The sequence below is a fragment of the Hirundo rustica genome, chromosome Z (assembly GCF_015227805.2).
Source record: "Hirundo rustica isolate bHirRus1 chromosome Z, bHirRus1.pri.v3, whole genome shotgun sequence".
NCBI classification, from domain to species: Eukaryota; Metazoa; Chordata; class Aves; order Passeriformes; family Hirundinidae; genus Hirundo; species Hirundo rustica.
This window is the reverse complement of record NC_053488.1, coordinates 20,221,184-20,238,075: the sequence shown is the minus strand read 5'-3', so window position 1 is coordinate 20,238,075 and position 16,892 is coordinate 20,221,184. Positions and strand designations below refer to the sequence as shown.

Sequence of the window (16,892 nt, the reverse complement as noted above, 5' to 3'; positions counted from 1 at the left end):
GGCACAAGGAACGAAGCAATGCAAGTGCTCCGAGGAGCTCCCTCCTGACAAGAAGAAGGCATTCATGTTAATGTCTCCTTGACAGGTGAATTTTACAATGTGTGAAAAACAGTAATTCAGTGACACTGCATCCCTGGAGGCCTTTCAGCACTCTTCCTCCTCCTCCAGCTCATGTGAAGTGTGCCAACACCTTCGCCCAGCCCTGACCAGTGTCACACCACCACAACCAGGCCATCACTGAGCATATCCCCCCAAAAAGTCCATATGCAATTGCTTATTTTAATGTGATATGGCTCCTAAAAACAACACACACTGTGTGAACAAGATTTGGTCTCCAATCTGTCATTTTCTCTTGCCCAAATTTCTAACTATATTTACTCTGAAAATTTGCTTCTGAAGTCACTGTAGTACCCAGTGTATCTTATCAGCCACACCATGAGCGAAGGGCACTGCATGGGCACAGACCCATTGAATATGCTGAACAAGACTGTACCTCAGAAAGGTACAGTACATCCAGACTTTCAACAAATTCAGGATATACAGCTGAGCAGCAGCTCTGAGCCATGCAAAGGCGCAGCTGAACGCTGCCCTTGCCTGCCCCTTCCAAGGGTGATGTGGCACAGGGCACAATCTGCAAACATTGCCAACCATCACCACAAAGAAGAAAAGACTTGTTGAAACCTTCCCAGTACGTAAACAAGCCACACATCAGGCTCTTCAATTTCTTCCCCTTCCCCCCCACCTTAAGTATTGCCTTTCATTGCTAAGCAAATTTCTGTCAGGAATATCTTTTTCTTGCTTTTATCCCAGCCATACAGTGCTGTTTGAGGAGTGAGCCATGTTTCTGCAGCTCATGTTGAGACTGCAGTGCCCTAATGGGAACAAACACTCCAGTACTCCAAGTAACGAGGGCCCCTCTCTACGCCCTGCACACATTTAATTGTTGACTTATGCTTCCTGTTCCTTCTCAATGCTAATGTTTTCTCTGAAATTCTCTCTCAGTGTTTCCAGAAGAACTTTTGACCCCAAGACTGTTTTTAAAGTTCTGGCATTGTTATCCTGTTCTTCATTATGCTTGCATGGCTACAGGTAATTATGCATGGATTCCTTGGTTAAGACAGAAAGGCTTCTCATGGCAGAGAACAACTAGTCAGTCCTACAGCACAAGGAAAAAAAATATAAATGGAGAGGAAGCAGAGTTAAATAAATGCAATTCTTCACATTCACCAAACAGTTGTATTTATCCCCTTTCAGCTACATGTCTTACATGAAAACCACAAGTGTTTTGGCAGGAATCAGGTAACCCAGATCACACAAGGAACCTTTAACAGGAGACATCCTGTTTCTGTTGCTGGTAGGAGGGTGAAGACCTTGCAGGGTCACAGCCATCTCTGTGCGCAACGCGCCCAGTGCTGACGTGAAGGCACACATCACACACTTCAGGTCATCTCAAAACCATTAAATATGAGTAGAAAGGCCCTGGTATCCCACAGCAGAGGATCACACATTTGGGGGGTGCTGCCAGAGATGGTGTCCCCAGGGCTTGCCTGCATGGTGAGCTTAGGCACAGGAAGGCAAATTCCATTCCCAGCACCCTCTCAAAAGAAAGAGATAAGGGTGATCTCCTTTTCTTTCTTTGTACAGTTCTATTCTGCATGGAACAGACTCAGCTCAGCGTCCTGCCTCCAGCATTAGGAATGGCAGATGCCTAGGGGAGAACACAAGATTTATGTACAGAGGAGCAGTCCCCAAGCTTCCATCCCCTCCTCCAGCAACAACAGATGCAAACCTTCTGAGGCAGACATCCTCTTGCTGTGTTTACTCACCTACTGGAATTTCAAGCCATTACTATGAAGCTGGTCACTGAAGCTGAACATTTAAAAAATACTCAAACCGTAAGATATTGAACCACACAAAGGCAAGTAAATTTTGAAGCAACAAGAAATGGCATATGCTTCTGTCTAGGGACCAAAAATCCCCCAAATTCACTGGACACTTTGCAAATTCTTGGTAGATGAGATTTCTCTTTAGAGGTCACTTCCCAGGTGGCTCCAGCAGCCAGCAATGCAGTGACAGATTTCATTTCAAGCAACAGAAACACTAGTAAAAGTGAATTAGAATTAAATCATCCAAGGCAAATACTATCATATTATCCTACTGTGCGCTTAGACATAAATAGTGACATTTTAGAATAGCAGTGTCAGTTGCACATGGTAAAATATGGATTGGGGTGGAAGAGTTTAAAATCCCTGAAATGTCTCAGGACCATTTAGGACAACACAACTCTCTGACCTAGTGTTTCATATCTGAAGTTAAGGAACGTTTTGGACAAACTAGTCCTGAAAGAAATGCACTTTAAAGATACTAATTTATCTATTTATACTAATTTATACTAATACCTTTTTCTGCCTGGCAGCACGAGTCTTAATAAAGTCAAAACTTTAAGGCATGTTTCATGTTAAACAGGGCTTTACATGAAGAGACTGTAAAAGCAGAATTCCATTTAAATTGTATTATGTGATTTTTATTAATGAAACTTAACAAGGGGACTTTCAAGTAAGACTTGAAGTGACACTTCTCTTAAATTACAGTTTTCATGTGTCACTAAACTCTTCTGCTGCATCCAGCAGAAGCTCAGCCTCTATTTCCCTGTCTGAAAATGCTGGAGCAGAACTTAAAGAGCTGAAAAAACAACTGCTCATGGGGAAGTTTTTTAACCACCAGCATCTAGAAAAGATAATTTTCATTTTTACTGTTTTTTCACAGACTTTTAAAATAAGCCAGGTTGGAAAGGACCTTGGTGGGGGTGTCCCATTTCAAACCGTGACGACTTACATCAGTTTCCTCAAGAGCCTGGTCCAGCTGAATTCAAAGTAGCTACAAGGATCAAGGTTTGAAGACATACCGTCATTCCAAGTGATTCTTTTTCTGCCAGGTTCAACCTTTAGGCAATCAGGTGCTAAAGCAGCAAGTCCATCAGGTCTATTAATTATGGCTCTGAATACACAGCAGTGAATTATATTAACAGAAAAGTAAGTGACAGAATACCTTTGACAAACCTAGAAGCTCCTGCAAGTTTTTCAGCATCTTCTAGACTTGTTTAAGAATTAGACAGATGTTGTTCTGGGTCAGAAAAGGGACAGTGAAGCCTCAGCTGACAATAAAACACTCTGAATTACTCATTATGGCATAACCACCCAGCACCTGACAGCATCCCTTTAAGTCCCTCCAAAGCCCCACAGAGTACAAAGAAAATCCATTAACCTCTTGTCAGAGGTGAGAAAGGTAACTCCTGGACAAGGCTGAGTTGAGAGTCAGCTTAAAATCTAAGACGTCTGACTCTTAGAGATCACAGTCTCAGCTACCTGGTCCAGGTCTTGAGTACCACCCATCCTGAAAGTCTAATACAATTACGTTTGCGCTGATTAAAAATAGTCCAGCTTAGCTCCTGCTTTAATCCTCAGTCACACTGTCATCCCCTATCTACAGTACAGATATAATGGAATATATGTGAGAGAAAGAGAAGACACATGAATATCATCAAAAGCATGAGAGCAGCAAAGAGCAGTTATTTCTAAAGCAATTCTGCAATAATCAATTGGACCATACATTCATATATATTGAAAAATAAAATCTTGTGATGCTTCGATTTCATGCTGGCCTTGAAATCAGCTTCTAAGCTTTGATACTAAAAATCCCCCCCGCCTCCAGTCTTGCCAGGTGGAAAAAAGCCACATGAATGTTATCTTTTCCATATGTTTACTTTCCTCTGTCCTGCCTGGTAGTATGCAGTATTTGCACAGCCCAGCTCAGCTCAGGCTGCCCACACCTGAGAGGGATGGATGAGGATGAAGGTAAAGCTGAGAGGTTTACACAGTACAGACCGCCCACCCCAGGCTGCATAGCACCCCCTCTGCGCTCCGAGGCTGACACAGCAATTGCAAGGGGAGCACAGACACATTCTGTGCTTTGGATCAGAAAAGCAATGATTTCATCTGCAGATCAAGCAAAAACAGAAGAGGCCCTTAAAGTCACCAGTAACTTATTACATTTCTTTAAATTACATCCTTTGAACAAAAGACATTAAAAGAAGCAGAAAAGACAATGGGAAAAAATCCTACTGCTACTCTTCTAATCATTCCTGTGATTTCCCCTCAACCTTCAGTGATGTATTCTGAAAGCAAAGAGCAATTGCCATCAGGGATGAGACCGCCCAACAGGCAGACAAATCCAGTTGGCTCTGAATTAGTGTCTACCACCACTGCCAGCTGCAGTGGCACTGGGATGGATACCAGGGCAGACTAAATTCAGGTCCAAGCTGACGGGCTCTGGGAGGCTCATTCAGCTGTGTCCTCATGGTCATGTGCACCTCACCCATCTTGAGCTTCACTGAGCACTACGTTAATCCAGAAAGAAAACATCTGATAAAAAAGCCATCACTGGCAACCAGACAGAGCCTTGCTGGAATAGACATGAGCAAACCAAGTGACAAATAACTCCTAGTACGTGCTGAAAGAGTCACTGGAATGCCAGGGAGCTTAAACCTGAAGCCACACATAATTAAATTCTGTCAAAATTTTTATATTTAACTGCTGCTGAGCCATAGCCTTATTAGAAATTACCAGAATGGGAAGCACGTAGAAGAATTAAAAAAATTTTGATAGTCAAAGGAATGCTTAGATGCCCACTCAAGTTCACACACAAACACTACACCAACATCAGCATGCTAAGCATCCCACATTTATTTGCTTTGTCTTTCGTCCCCTGAAAAAGGCACCCTGGCACACAGTGAAGAAATAACAAAATTTGTCAGAGTACTGAGATGTGTGAGAGTGAGGACTGTCAATAAACACTGACTCTAAGTAAGTCAGAGATGACAGACAGGTAGGAAACGAACATCAGCAACATTGAGACTCATCCTGGGGAGCATCCTTTTTGCTCAGGTGTAAGTGTAAGAATATAAAATCGAAACAAATCACCCAACCAGTATCAAACCTGCACCAACCAAAGATTTAACTGATTTATTTTAACTGTCACAGAAAAGAGTGAGAGGGGAAGACAAGAAGAGAAAATAAGAAATAGATAAAAGTTTCAAGTGAATCCACCTGCCTTCCCATGCTGGAAAACAAGTCCACGAGCTCTTTAGATTAGAAACATAATTTTATTTTTTTGTCTGCACCATACAAGAGAGGCCCAGAAGACCTATGAAGTTTCATAGAGCTGCTGCATTACAAATAAATAACAACAACCCACTTAATCTCTTCTTAATACAGCCCTGAAGGGAAATGCAAGTGAGCTTATTAACCAGCAGCATTTATTCAACAGAACTTCAACTATGGTTCACAGCCAGAAATTCCTATCCCTCCTCCAAAGTGTCTGTTGGCTTCAATAGAGCAAATACAAACTTCAAGACTTGGATCATAAACTGTTAAAGAAGTTCTGTTACAAAAGGAGGGGAAAGAGGAGCATGTAACTGCAAAAGCACGGCAAGAGACTTTGCATCAGATCCAACAAAAGCAGTGGAAGTGGGCGGAAAACAATCGAAGAGAAAAACAAAACCATGATTGCAACACAGGCTGAAGACCTCGAGAGCTCCTCCTCCCTGTGCTGCTGCCATGCTGCAGCTCAAGAGATGGCAGGGGCTGTGGTAAATGCCATCCCCTTTCCAGCTTCTCCCTCACATCCCATGCAGAGAACGGCTGAGTGGGATGGGATCGCCTGGTCCTGAGGACCTGCTCCGTGTCAGGCTGTAGAAGAATGTGACAGATGCAAATGGGCTTTCAGAGAGAAAGTAAAAATGTCACACCAAACCACACTTACAGCAACCAGTTTTTCAGGAGACACATTCACTCCTTTCCCATCTTCTTCCTCCGGCTCTTCATTTTCCTTATTGTCAGTGCAAGAGACAGAGTCTTGGACTGAGCAAGTGCTAAGCAAGTCTGGTAAACTGGTACATGGATACTTCAGAAGATCCCCTTCAGAAGATTCCTACCCAAGAGGCAACACAACGTATTAGATCACATGCAGAAAAACACCAGTAACACAGTAAAACTGCTCCACCTCACCAGCCCAGTGTGAGCTCCCTGGCAATTATCCCCATGCTACACACTTCCATGTGCTCAAATTTTTAATGGTCTGGTTATATAAAGCAGGCTTGGTTTTAAAGTGTATATATAGTAAACATAGGCAAATACACATTTTAAACATTTAGATTTCATAAAGAAGAATTTAAAATAAATGCTTCTTGAGCAGTCTGTTCCTCCCCCTGTTTGGGTTTAGTAAACATCACTGAGAGTGAACTGAGAGCTGACAGACCTTATTACTCATTCCATTGCATCCCAAATCACACCCTGTGCTCCTGGTCCCTCCCTATGGATGTTCCCTTCACATGTTTATCTACCTACACATGTAAGAATAATACACTGGCAACCCTACTTAGGACAATACAATGAAAATTGACTCATCAATCCTCTACCAACTCAGTCCTGATGCTCAAGCATCTGCTTCCAGTCTTTGCCATGTTTTCTGGCAAGCAAATATGTGCCTCTGCCAAAAGCAGTGGCCAGACAGACACACTGCTTTCAGAACAAACTCTGTATTACTGATCACCCCCCAGACCAAAAGGCAAAGCTGCATTCCTATACTAACAAATAATGCCCAGAGGGAGCTGCTAGGGAACACTTCACCTATCTACACCTTTTCTGGGGCTACCAGAAATAAGGCACAGGCTGTATTCCCTCCTGCTTGCCTTTCCAAGTCTCCCTTCCAGGGACATGAAAATTGTCTGAATGCACAGAGCACAGGACAAGCAGATTCACAGCCTGATCAGGAAAGTGAAGTTTTATGCCCTAAGTTTATGCATGATGATTATTTTGATGCGGTCACATAGGAACAAGCACTTAATTTTAAGGAGAAATAAATGTGGTTTACTGCCTTGTGCTTTAGCAGAGTCCAGCTGTCTAAAGGAAACTCAAAATGCACCTACTTCCGGTCAAAGTGTGGTGTTTTCAGAATAAACACTTGTGGGGTTAATGCCAGACTGTGACCCTGAAGATGGTCTGCAATGAACTTCAACATCTAACAGAAAAGTTAGACAAGTGACAGAATATTCACTTTGAATATGATGGAATAGAGCCTCTCCTTGGCAAACATGTGCATGCAGCACCCAGGGAAGCCTTAAGAGCATCCAGATATTAAAGCTACAGAAACCTACTTTGGGATGGCCGGGGAAATCTGAAGCTAAGAAAAAAAATTAAAATATGGACACAGTGACTTGCTGACACCGTGGAAATGCAGGTATACAAGGGCTCTATTTGGGCTGACATGTTCCTGTCACCACCTCAAAGGCCCTGGCAACCCCTACTTAGCCAGCAGATCGTATTTGGAGATCCCTGGGTGCTTTTGGGAGTGGATTAGCCACCCACCAAACACCGACAGCAACCCAGGCCCAGGGGAAGCAGGATATAATCCGTGGAAAAGAGCAAATAGAGGCGAGCAGGATTTTTTAAACAAAGAGGAAAAATATTATGTAATATCCCCTCAACCTCTCCTGTGATCAAAGCAGAACAAAGAGTCCAACTGATAAATGAGTTCTACTCTCATTTCCCTGAAATTTCATGTTCCTTTATCTGTAAGAGCTCCATTCCATGCTATTAACAAGGACAAAATAAGGAACTTAAGCCAAGAGATCATCATCAAGAAATCTCAAGCACACAGATACTACAGAGATGAGCGGTACACAGGTTGTGCAGGCAGGAAGCAGAAGAGGCTCGGAACAGCCTGCTTTACTTAGCATATAATTTTAAGAAAATGGTTTTGGCCAAAACTTAGGTAATGTCTGCATGAATAAATACTCCTCTGCATGCTGAGTGACAGTGACAGTACAAGCAAATCATTAATTTGGTCTATACTGTGCTGATCTGCCACAGATTTATGGCAGCTATTGATACATTCCCCTTGCTGTGCATTAAATTTAGAGCAGCAAATCTGCACATGTGATTCCCTACGGAAAATTCTCCCTTTTCACACAGCAATTGCACAAACATTTGTGGATGTACATTTGTGAGACCATCCAGGAGATGTCTGTACCTTGGTAGAGACCACCAGCTGCACCAGGCCAGCGGCCGAGCGGAGGAGGGCCACGGCGTCCTGGTGGGAGAGCCCCACCAGCGACTGCCCGTTGATCATAAGGAGCTCGTCACCGGCCATCAGCCTGCCATCCCTGCAGAAACAGAGTGGGAACATGGAGCTGCAAGGAGGTTCTACCACAGTGCCGGGCTCTGGTGGAACATGGAGGCATGGACAACATATGATCCCACTGAGCTAAGCTTGCACCGATCAGTGCAGTATTACTTTCTAGAAAAAGGGGCTCAGAAAGGTGCCCGTAAGAAATCATTGTTATAACCAGGGGCATTTCACCCTCTTTGCAGGGCTGAGACCCCACAAGTCTTCTCTGTGACCAACTAGGTCAGGGAACAGCAGCAGGTGCCATCTGCACCCCCACCAGGAACAGCAGGGCTGTCAGTGAGCACCCTGGGGTTGTGCAACTGACCACATGGGAAAGGCACATCTTCCAAAATGAGACTTGGGGGAGAAACCTTACAACCATCAGGCTTCTTGGTTTTCCCTCCACCACCAAGGAAGTCTTTGATCTGTCTATACTTTGGACAAAACCTTCTAGAAGAAGCTTCTAGATCAAACACAAAAATAAATTTTTAGTCTGACAATGCCATATTCTCACCCTTATACCACGGGACAGCAAAACCCCTAAAGTCTTCTCAATGAACCCAGATAACAGCAGTGCCCATGCATATTCCATCACACCCACCACCATGAAGGCACCACTGTCACCTCACCTGTGTGCAGAGCCGCCCTCCTCCACGTGGGTGACGATAATGCTGTGAGGAGACCGCTTCGACCCTCTGCCTCCTGTTATCTGGATTCCCAGCCCGTCTGTCCCTTTCAGGATGTGCATCTTCCATATGTGGCAACCTTCTCGCTGAGAGAAAATGTGCAGAAAGTCCTTCAATTTGGATTTGGAACACCAAGAGAGGGCTAGGAGGGTACAGGAGGGAGCTATTTAGCACCTTGCTGCCCATCACCACACACCTGTACAGCCCAAGCTACACTGGTGTTTCTGCTGAGCTTTGCTATGTTAGCTGTGGTCCAAGCGAAGGAGGCAGAAAGGAGGAGGCAGCACAGAGCAGGGTCAGCACGCAGAAGTTTCCTTGCAGGGCTGTTTGCAGCTTTTCTGAGACACACAGAGGCACTGCTCTCAATACCCTGATCCTTCCCGGAGCAACCAGTGGCCTCAAACCCCTTCGTCAAAACTCAAGAATGAGCTGTGCAGGGCTGCAGAGGAGCAAGACGTGGTTCAAGGGGGACCTTGAACATCAGGTGGTACAGCTGCTGTTGCAGCAGGGACCAGACTCACCTCACACAGCAGTGCTTCCCTCTCCAGAGGGGTTTGCAGGATTTGAGACATAGGAAAAAACCCACCAACTTCAAATTATCAGTTGCCAATCAAGTATTTCTTACTGGGCAGCTGTCCCACAGATTGTAAATAATAAATTTACCCACTGTGGAGAAATAATTTTCAGTATGAATAAGGTAATAAGTAATGTTCAGGACACCTTTATGGGTTTTGGTTATTTTTAATTGCTATAAAGATTTAACCAAAAAGCGGTTTACAAACTCCAGAGCAATATGAAATGCAAAACAGAATGCTCCCGTGAGTCCTCCTGGCAGGACTGGGCACAAGGAAACACAAGTGTGACAGTATCACCAGAGCAAAGGAGGAAACAGAAAAACAAGCAATCAAGACAAGTAAGGCAGTTGCCAGGACACTGTAAGAGAGGAGAAGAACCAACACTACAGAATTATGAAAAACCCTTGGAAGTTTTCAAGCTTGCACGGCAGCAAAATGCACAATTTGGAAACAATTTTTAAGCTGTGTGTTGTAGTCACCAGGCACCAGGTCAGCTATTTCTGACTGGGTGTGTTATGCACACAAGTAACATTCTTGAAGTACCCAAACGCCCAAGTAGCAAAGATGATTAAAATTTCATAGCAAACTGTGAAGAGCACGCACAAATTGCTGCTTGTTTCTGAGAAGGAGAACTGCTAAATATATCAGCAAACCCAAGGGCTGCGGCAGCAACCTCCAGATTTTAGGCCACTGTTGTTTATCAAAGTATTAAGTGAAGAAAATGTGGGGGTTTTTCCCCACTTGATCCCCAAAACTTTTAAAATATGACTTTTTCAGATAAAGGAACAAAGAGGTCAGTATCTACAACAATTATATCTTAAGAATAAAGTGAAAAATAACAAGAATAATTAATAATTATCAATACTAACTTTACTAATGTTAACATGAATATTAATAATAACAACAACTATGATATTCATGAATCCCAACCCTTAGACCACAGGTAGGAGAAACAGAAAAAACCAAAGCAGGTTCCCTAAGAGGTGACTCAAAAGTCTGAGCCTGAAAACATACATCTGTGGGTAATTTGTTAACTTGACGGCCTTGCTGCACAATATCCCAGCAGGTTTAACCGGGATCTTCAATGCCCTCATAAAAGCCCAGTCTCCTGCTGAATAACAGGACACGTCAGGACAGAGGATGCTTTAAAATAAATTAGAGTGACACACAAGAAACCATGTTAAATGCAGGGGCAAGAGTCAACTACATTTATTTAGCTAAAAACCAGAACAGAACTACAGCATGAAAATACTCCAGAGAAGTTTTATTGCTATGAAGTACCTTGCATATAATGAAGACAGTACAACAGAGAAATACAATCTCTCTGCCTCCCCCAAACAAGCCCAGGCTGAAAGGATGACCATCCGTTCTCCTCATAAGATGCCACTTAGAACATCCCGTTGTTAAACCCAGTTTGGAACCAGACTTTCCAATGAAGTTTAACAATGCAGTCATAAAATTGCCTTTAATGACTTGCAAAAGCCTTTTGGAACTTAAGTTACACCAAGGCCCATGATGTGCCTGGCTTGCACTCCTTAGTACCCTTCACTATCACACATTTATTACAAAAATTCCCAAATTTATTCCTAATTGACCAACTCTCAAATATTCATATACAGAGCACTTAATAAAAGCAAATGGCAAAACCATTGCTCTTTATGCAAGCACCAATCTCATTCCCTTTGAATGCCCACTAAAATCAAAAGCCCTTGCAAAGCAATCAAAAGCACTTGCGAAGTAAAGCACTACTCAGTCCAAACATGGGCAGAAAAACACATCCACAATAAAGACAACAAACACATCTGGCACATGCCCAAACATGTGTTTCTTTCACTCATTTTCAAATGCCATGGTCTCTAACTCCCACGTAAGAAAAGGCTGTCCCTTCAGTCCCTGGTCAGCTGCAGGCATTTCACTGGGAATAAACAACTCAGCGTTGTCAGCTGGAAATCAGAATCCCTCACTGTTCTTTCCCTTTTCTTCATAAAACATTCATAGCTCTTCACTTATCCATGTGCTGAAAGCCCCCCATCAACACACACGTACCTCTGAAGGATGTTACTCCCAGATTTTGAAAGCTGTTTTGAGGAGCAGACTGCCAGCCTTTCCTTGAGGCCTCTGGAGAAAGCGTTTGTCCAGGAGAACCCCCTTTCCCTCCCCATGAAGCTGCTGTGTCTTTTGTACAGAACAGCACGGGATACTTCACAGCTAGCTACAAATGGTGCTGCTTTGAATGTGCATCTTATGTGAGTCCATCACAGGAAAGCCTTAATAGTAAAGCTCTGTGCCAGTTCCAAGGATTTGTAAATGAATTTAAATTTTACTTAAAGCTGGTTTTATTGAGTTATTGGGGACTCCCAGATTCAATTACACGAAGCCCAGATTCTTTAAAAAACAAGGAAAAAAAAAAAAAGTAGAAATGAATGTGTTTATTTTTGAAAGTTTTTGAAATATCCTATTTTCAAGCTTTCCTTCATGCAAACTACTCACTCACTTAATCTTTAAATGGAAGCTGGTGCGTTCACTCCACTCCAGAGACTTGCAATACCCAAAGGTAAATCCAAGTGTAGTGAGATTTGGCATTTTGCAGGTATGACGTCACTGCCCTTGGAGCCTGCTTAATCCCTGTCCAGAGGACGAGTTTAAATGCTGACCGCTTTTCTTTGGTCGGCTGCACTATTCCAGCTGCTGCTCAGCTGCTGTCAGTTCCACATTTTTATTAACATCTGAATTTTCCCATCCTCTCAGAATAATTCTCACAGCTTCACCTATAAATAACTCAGAATAATCTCCCCCCAGCTTTGTTCACCAGTGACACAAGAAATCTGTACATGCAGGCTCACAGCTCTTGGCACAAAAGCACTTCAAGTACAAAACACAGATGTGCTGATGCCAGCTCAGTCTCAAACTCAGAAATTTTCATCAAGGACAGAGAGCAAGGCACTACCAGCTCCTACTGCAGCCAGGGACCAGGTGATATCCAGCCTTGCTTACTTCTTAGGAGACTGAACTATATCCCTTAGCCAAAGGCAGGTCACAAGCACCGTGTGCAGCACTTGAGAACAGGCTGATGATATAACATGAGATGAATACTCGTATATGACAATCCAAAAAATATCATGCTATTCACCTGAGATTTGGTCAAGATGGACACTCAGAAAGACATGCTTGTTTTTAGAGTTTCAAAGCAGTAAGAAGCAAAAAATTCATTGTTAGGGACTTGAATAAACCTTAACTCTGCCCAGATCCACCCCACGGACTTTGCTTGTAATCCCAGGCAGCAGCAGCTCTGCCTACATGGATTTCTTCCAGCAAAGGATTTCATGGACATGATGAACCAACATTTGTCAGTCAGTCTCGGAGGAGGAGATGAAATTGGGTCATCTCTTGAAATCCCTTCCAGACTTACATTTTTTTACTTCCCTCACACAGCAAGCAGAAACGCAAATGGTCAAGGCAGCCTGCAGCTGGACTAATGGCTAATCTCTGTTCCCCACAGTTACATCACTCTTAGTGACTCAACTTTCCTCCCAACTTGGCTCTTTCAAGCAGGCAGCCCTTTGGACCAGATTTTTCCCCTTGAATCTGATCAACTTCAAAGTGCCTAGGTTGCAAATAATTAAAATGTTTTAAAAGACAGTGTGAATATTGTACTTGGAATAAATGGCAAAGTGGGGGGTCCACAGGGGGTCATCTTATGTAACAGACCACAAGTGAGGATAGAGAATACAACTGGCAGCTTCCAGTGGTCCCCACAGGCCATATTTTCTCCACCGTGAAGCCATTGTACATCAGGCAGCCTCTGCTGAGAGCAAGCCCACATCTGGAATAAACTAAGAGTGCTGCAGATCAGAATGGGAGCATGCTGCCAGCACAACGTGGGGAAGCTCGCCTTCCGCCTGCTCAGAGTGCACACCATCAAATGCTCCATTTCATAGGCACATCATTAATAAAACAAAAAGGAACGATTTTTTTGCTCCGAGTGTTGAGGAAAATAAATAAATAAATGAGCAAAAGACATTGGAGCCATTCTTCCCCCCACTTCCCCTTCACTAGCTAATTGCAGGGGATTTTAAAGGGGTTTGACTTCTTTTGACTGTGCTGTGTTCAAGAAGCTGCAAATCTGTATATAAAAAAGAAAAAATAGCTTTGAAATCTTTAATAAAAGACAAGCTTGGCAGGAGCAAGGTGTAAACAAATGGAAAACAGAAACACCGTAAGTAGTTAAAAAGCAAGACAGTAAAATGGAAAATGTAAAATAGTTGTCTACGAAAAAGCACTTTCTGTCACAGCAGCAATTCAGATGAAGCTGATGTAAATATGTAACAATTTTAAAACAAAAACAGAGATAAGCTCTGATAAGAATATCAATTACCATGAAAAGTCTGTGTGCACACACTGACTAGCTGACTGACACGGACCTGAACGCACCCCACGGGATGTCTCCCTCCCTGCACAATTCAATGTGGATTTTTACTGCAGAAACCAGCTCCCACTTGCAAACTTCACAGGGTTTCCCATTAGGAGCAGCAGAAGCAAGCAATGAGATCTTCCTCACCAGCCACGAAGCTGCTCTGGAAACGTGACACTTAAGAGAAAGTTCCAAATTCCATGCATTATAAGAATTTACTTCAATAAGCTTCACAGCAGCTGGCAACTAGCATGCTGATCACACAGAGCTGAAAACCAGCACAAAATACCCCAAGCAGAAACATATGACATTCAGACCTGTAGTGCAACATGAACAGGGAGAACACTGGGACGGCCATACCAGCACATACCACTGCCCAGCATCCTTCACTGATGTGGGATAAATTAAAAGCACTACTCCCAGCTCCCTGCCCCACCTTGGATCATGTCGTGCCTCTTCCTACTATCCCCCATTCCCCAGCAGGCAGTTGGGACAGACAGATTGGTAGCTGGCAAATTTACTTGCACCATCACACACGAGGTGAGCAGCATGAACGCATCAGTCTTAAGATACAGTCAAAAGCCATCACTCTTCACATCACAGATATTAATGTGAATGACTTGGTACCAGAAAACCATGCCAGAATCTGATTTTTTGCAGATTCATAACAAAGCAATTTTCTCATTAGTGGATAATGAGTGTATTTTTAATCTAATCTTAGCCAGGTTATTTTTAAAGCTGATCTGAAAGCAGGACTCCTGCTTTCATCTACTACCCTGGGTTTTGTTTTCGTTGTTGCACAAGCAAGCTAAACAACTCCAAGTTAAATCAAAAATGAGGGAGGAAAATAATCTTAAATTTCTTTATCAATGAATTATTCTCAGACAGGATCTTTGTCCATCTTACTGCCTATGGAAGTTTCTTAATGCTGAACCACTGAAGACTTTGGCTTCTGCCTCTGGTGTCTCCTACACTACTTAAAAGAGGGAAGAAATCCCCAAACCCAGCAGGAATCACACAGTATTGATGATATAAATTCTCCATGTCCACAAAGTAGGAGCCCAGAGCACAGACACAACTGTGATTGCATTCAAGTGTCGGTTCCTGATCTCACAAGTCACCTTGTTTGGACAAACAGCTGCCAGACATTTGGCATCTTCTCACTAATGTGTGAGTACTTCCCCATGAAAAGAGAAGTGTCCTAGGGGATGAAGCTTGGGGAACAGTAAAAAGCAAAAATATACCTCTCCCAAACACAAACACATAATTAAAATACACAAAGCAGGCAGCACAGCAGAGTGGATGAAAATTCCATGACTTTAAGCAAGACTGTCACCCAGGGTCCATCTCCTGAGACAGACTGCTTGTTGACATCATTTCCTTGGCAAGGGCTTTAAACATTTTATCAGCCAGTGCGAGCACCTGAACTATACTATACCATCACCCCTTACAAAAATCTGCTGAAATCATTTGTCATCCTGAACCATCACATCTGGATTGCACCTTTCTGAACTGTTCCACTCTTGCCATCAGCTGAATCATTATTGTGAGATCAGGCAAAGGATTTTCTCCTCTGTCTCTGAGCCTGGGGGGTTTCTGTCTGGCAATTGCCCCTGAGGAGCTCAGGCTTTTAAGGGCTACATGTGTTTGCACTCCACTGAGTGCCTCACCCAGTCTCATGCTCTTGGTGGGCTTTGGGGAACGGCTGGTTGGTTAGTCTGAAGTTTCCCAGAAAACACCCGTGCAACCTGCAGCAGATTAAAACCCAGTCTGGAGTAGGTCACCGCACACTGATGTCAGCTGAAGAGGGGTGTCTCATGGGAACTGGTATTACATCTGTCCACAGCAGGAATCTTTTGGGTTTGCTCAGTGCTTTCAGCACTCTGCCTCAAAAATAAAGTGATACAGCTTTATAATTCCAATAAATGCCTGAAACATTACAGCACCTAAGCAGAGAACGTACTTTATTTTTACGCATGTCCACTTGGATTCAACTATTTGCACTCAATGATTAAAACATAAAATGGTGTGAACTTGAATTTCAGCTAAAAATAGTCACTTGGCATGTCAGTTGTTTTTGCTGTGTCTTTAATATGGCACACAAAACAATAAGGAAAAAGGCCCAAACACTCACTTTCTGTGTAGGCTGGAAATGCCTTCACAGGCATGCTTTCACCTATGGTTTATGATGGCTGACTACGGCTGAGACCTCCTGCAACAGAACCTTGAACATTCCTGCGCTGCCTTTGGGTATAGCTCATTTCCAAGAGTGAAAACCTCCTTTCAAGGTAGTTTCTAAAATGAACACATGTAACTTGTCCATTACCAGACTATCTCTACATCCAAGAACCCTTCGAAAATACAGTACAAAAACAAGATAAAAGGACAGGTTGCTACTCAAAGTCTACAGCACCACAGCTGCAGCTATCACTTAAATCACAGCAAAGGCAGGCAGAATCTTAAGTCAGTTGAAAAAAATTGGCAGCAAGCAACTTAACCCCAGAAAATTATGCTGATTGTTGTTTCATGGCAAGGTGGAACATAACTGGCAGCAAAAAATATTAACTGTAATTTCACTGCTACTTACATCTAAGCACCTCCCAATACCCCATGCAAAAACAAGGCCAAGTTTTGTCAGTGCTGTACAGCTACAATTAAAAGACAGCCCTTGTCCCTAAGAGAGTTTACAACTCAAAACAGGCAACAAAGAGGGAAGACATGCTTATCACAGTGCACTTTAAAACTTCAAGACAGTAGATAGCCCCAGGATCCATGTTAATGAAAGCTGGAAGAAAAAGAAAACACAACAGATAAAAAGACATTAAGAACTGAATGTGATTCTGAGGAAGGCCTTTACATGACTAGAAGTATCTACATTAACACCTAAAAACAGCATTATTTATGTCTAAACCGTGCATCATAAGAATCCCATAAAAGCCTTGATGAAACAGTAATTACTGCTTAGGTTGCCAAAAAAAAAATTATGTAAAGCAC

At 43.0% G+C, this 16,892-nt stretch overlaps 1 protein-coding gene across 5 annotated transcripts in view; it reads right to left on the bottom strand.

The window, feature by feature from the left end:
• The window catches only part of PDZD2 (PDZ domain containing 2), a 204,817-nt gene that overhangs the window by 45,042 nt on the left and 142,883 nt on the right, over positions 1-16,892 (bottom strand). For 4 of the 5 annotated variants that reach the window (XM_040089765.2, XM_040089767.2, XM_040089766.2 and 1 more), the window contains 3 exons: positions 8,856-8,998; positions 8,089-8,221; positions 5,821-5,988 (listed from right to left, as the gene is read on the bottom strand). The exons of the other annotated variant lie outside the window; for it this stretch is intronic. In XM_040089765.2, coding sequence (XP_039945699.1) covers positions 5,821-5,988; positions 8,089-8,221; positions 8,856-8,998 — 444 coding nt within the window. The remainder of the gene's footprint in view (positions 1-5,820; positions 5,989-8,088; positions 8,222-8,855; positions 8,999-16,892) is intronic. 5 annotated transcript variants of the gene reach the window in all.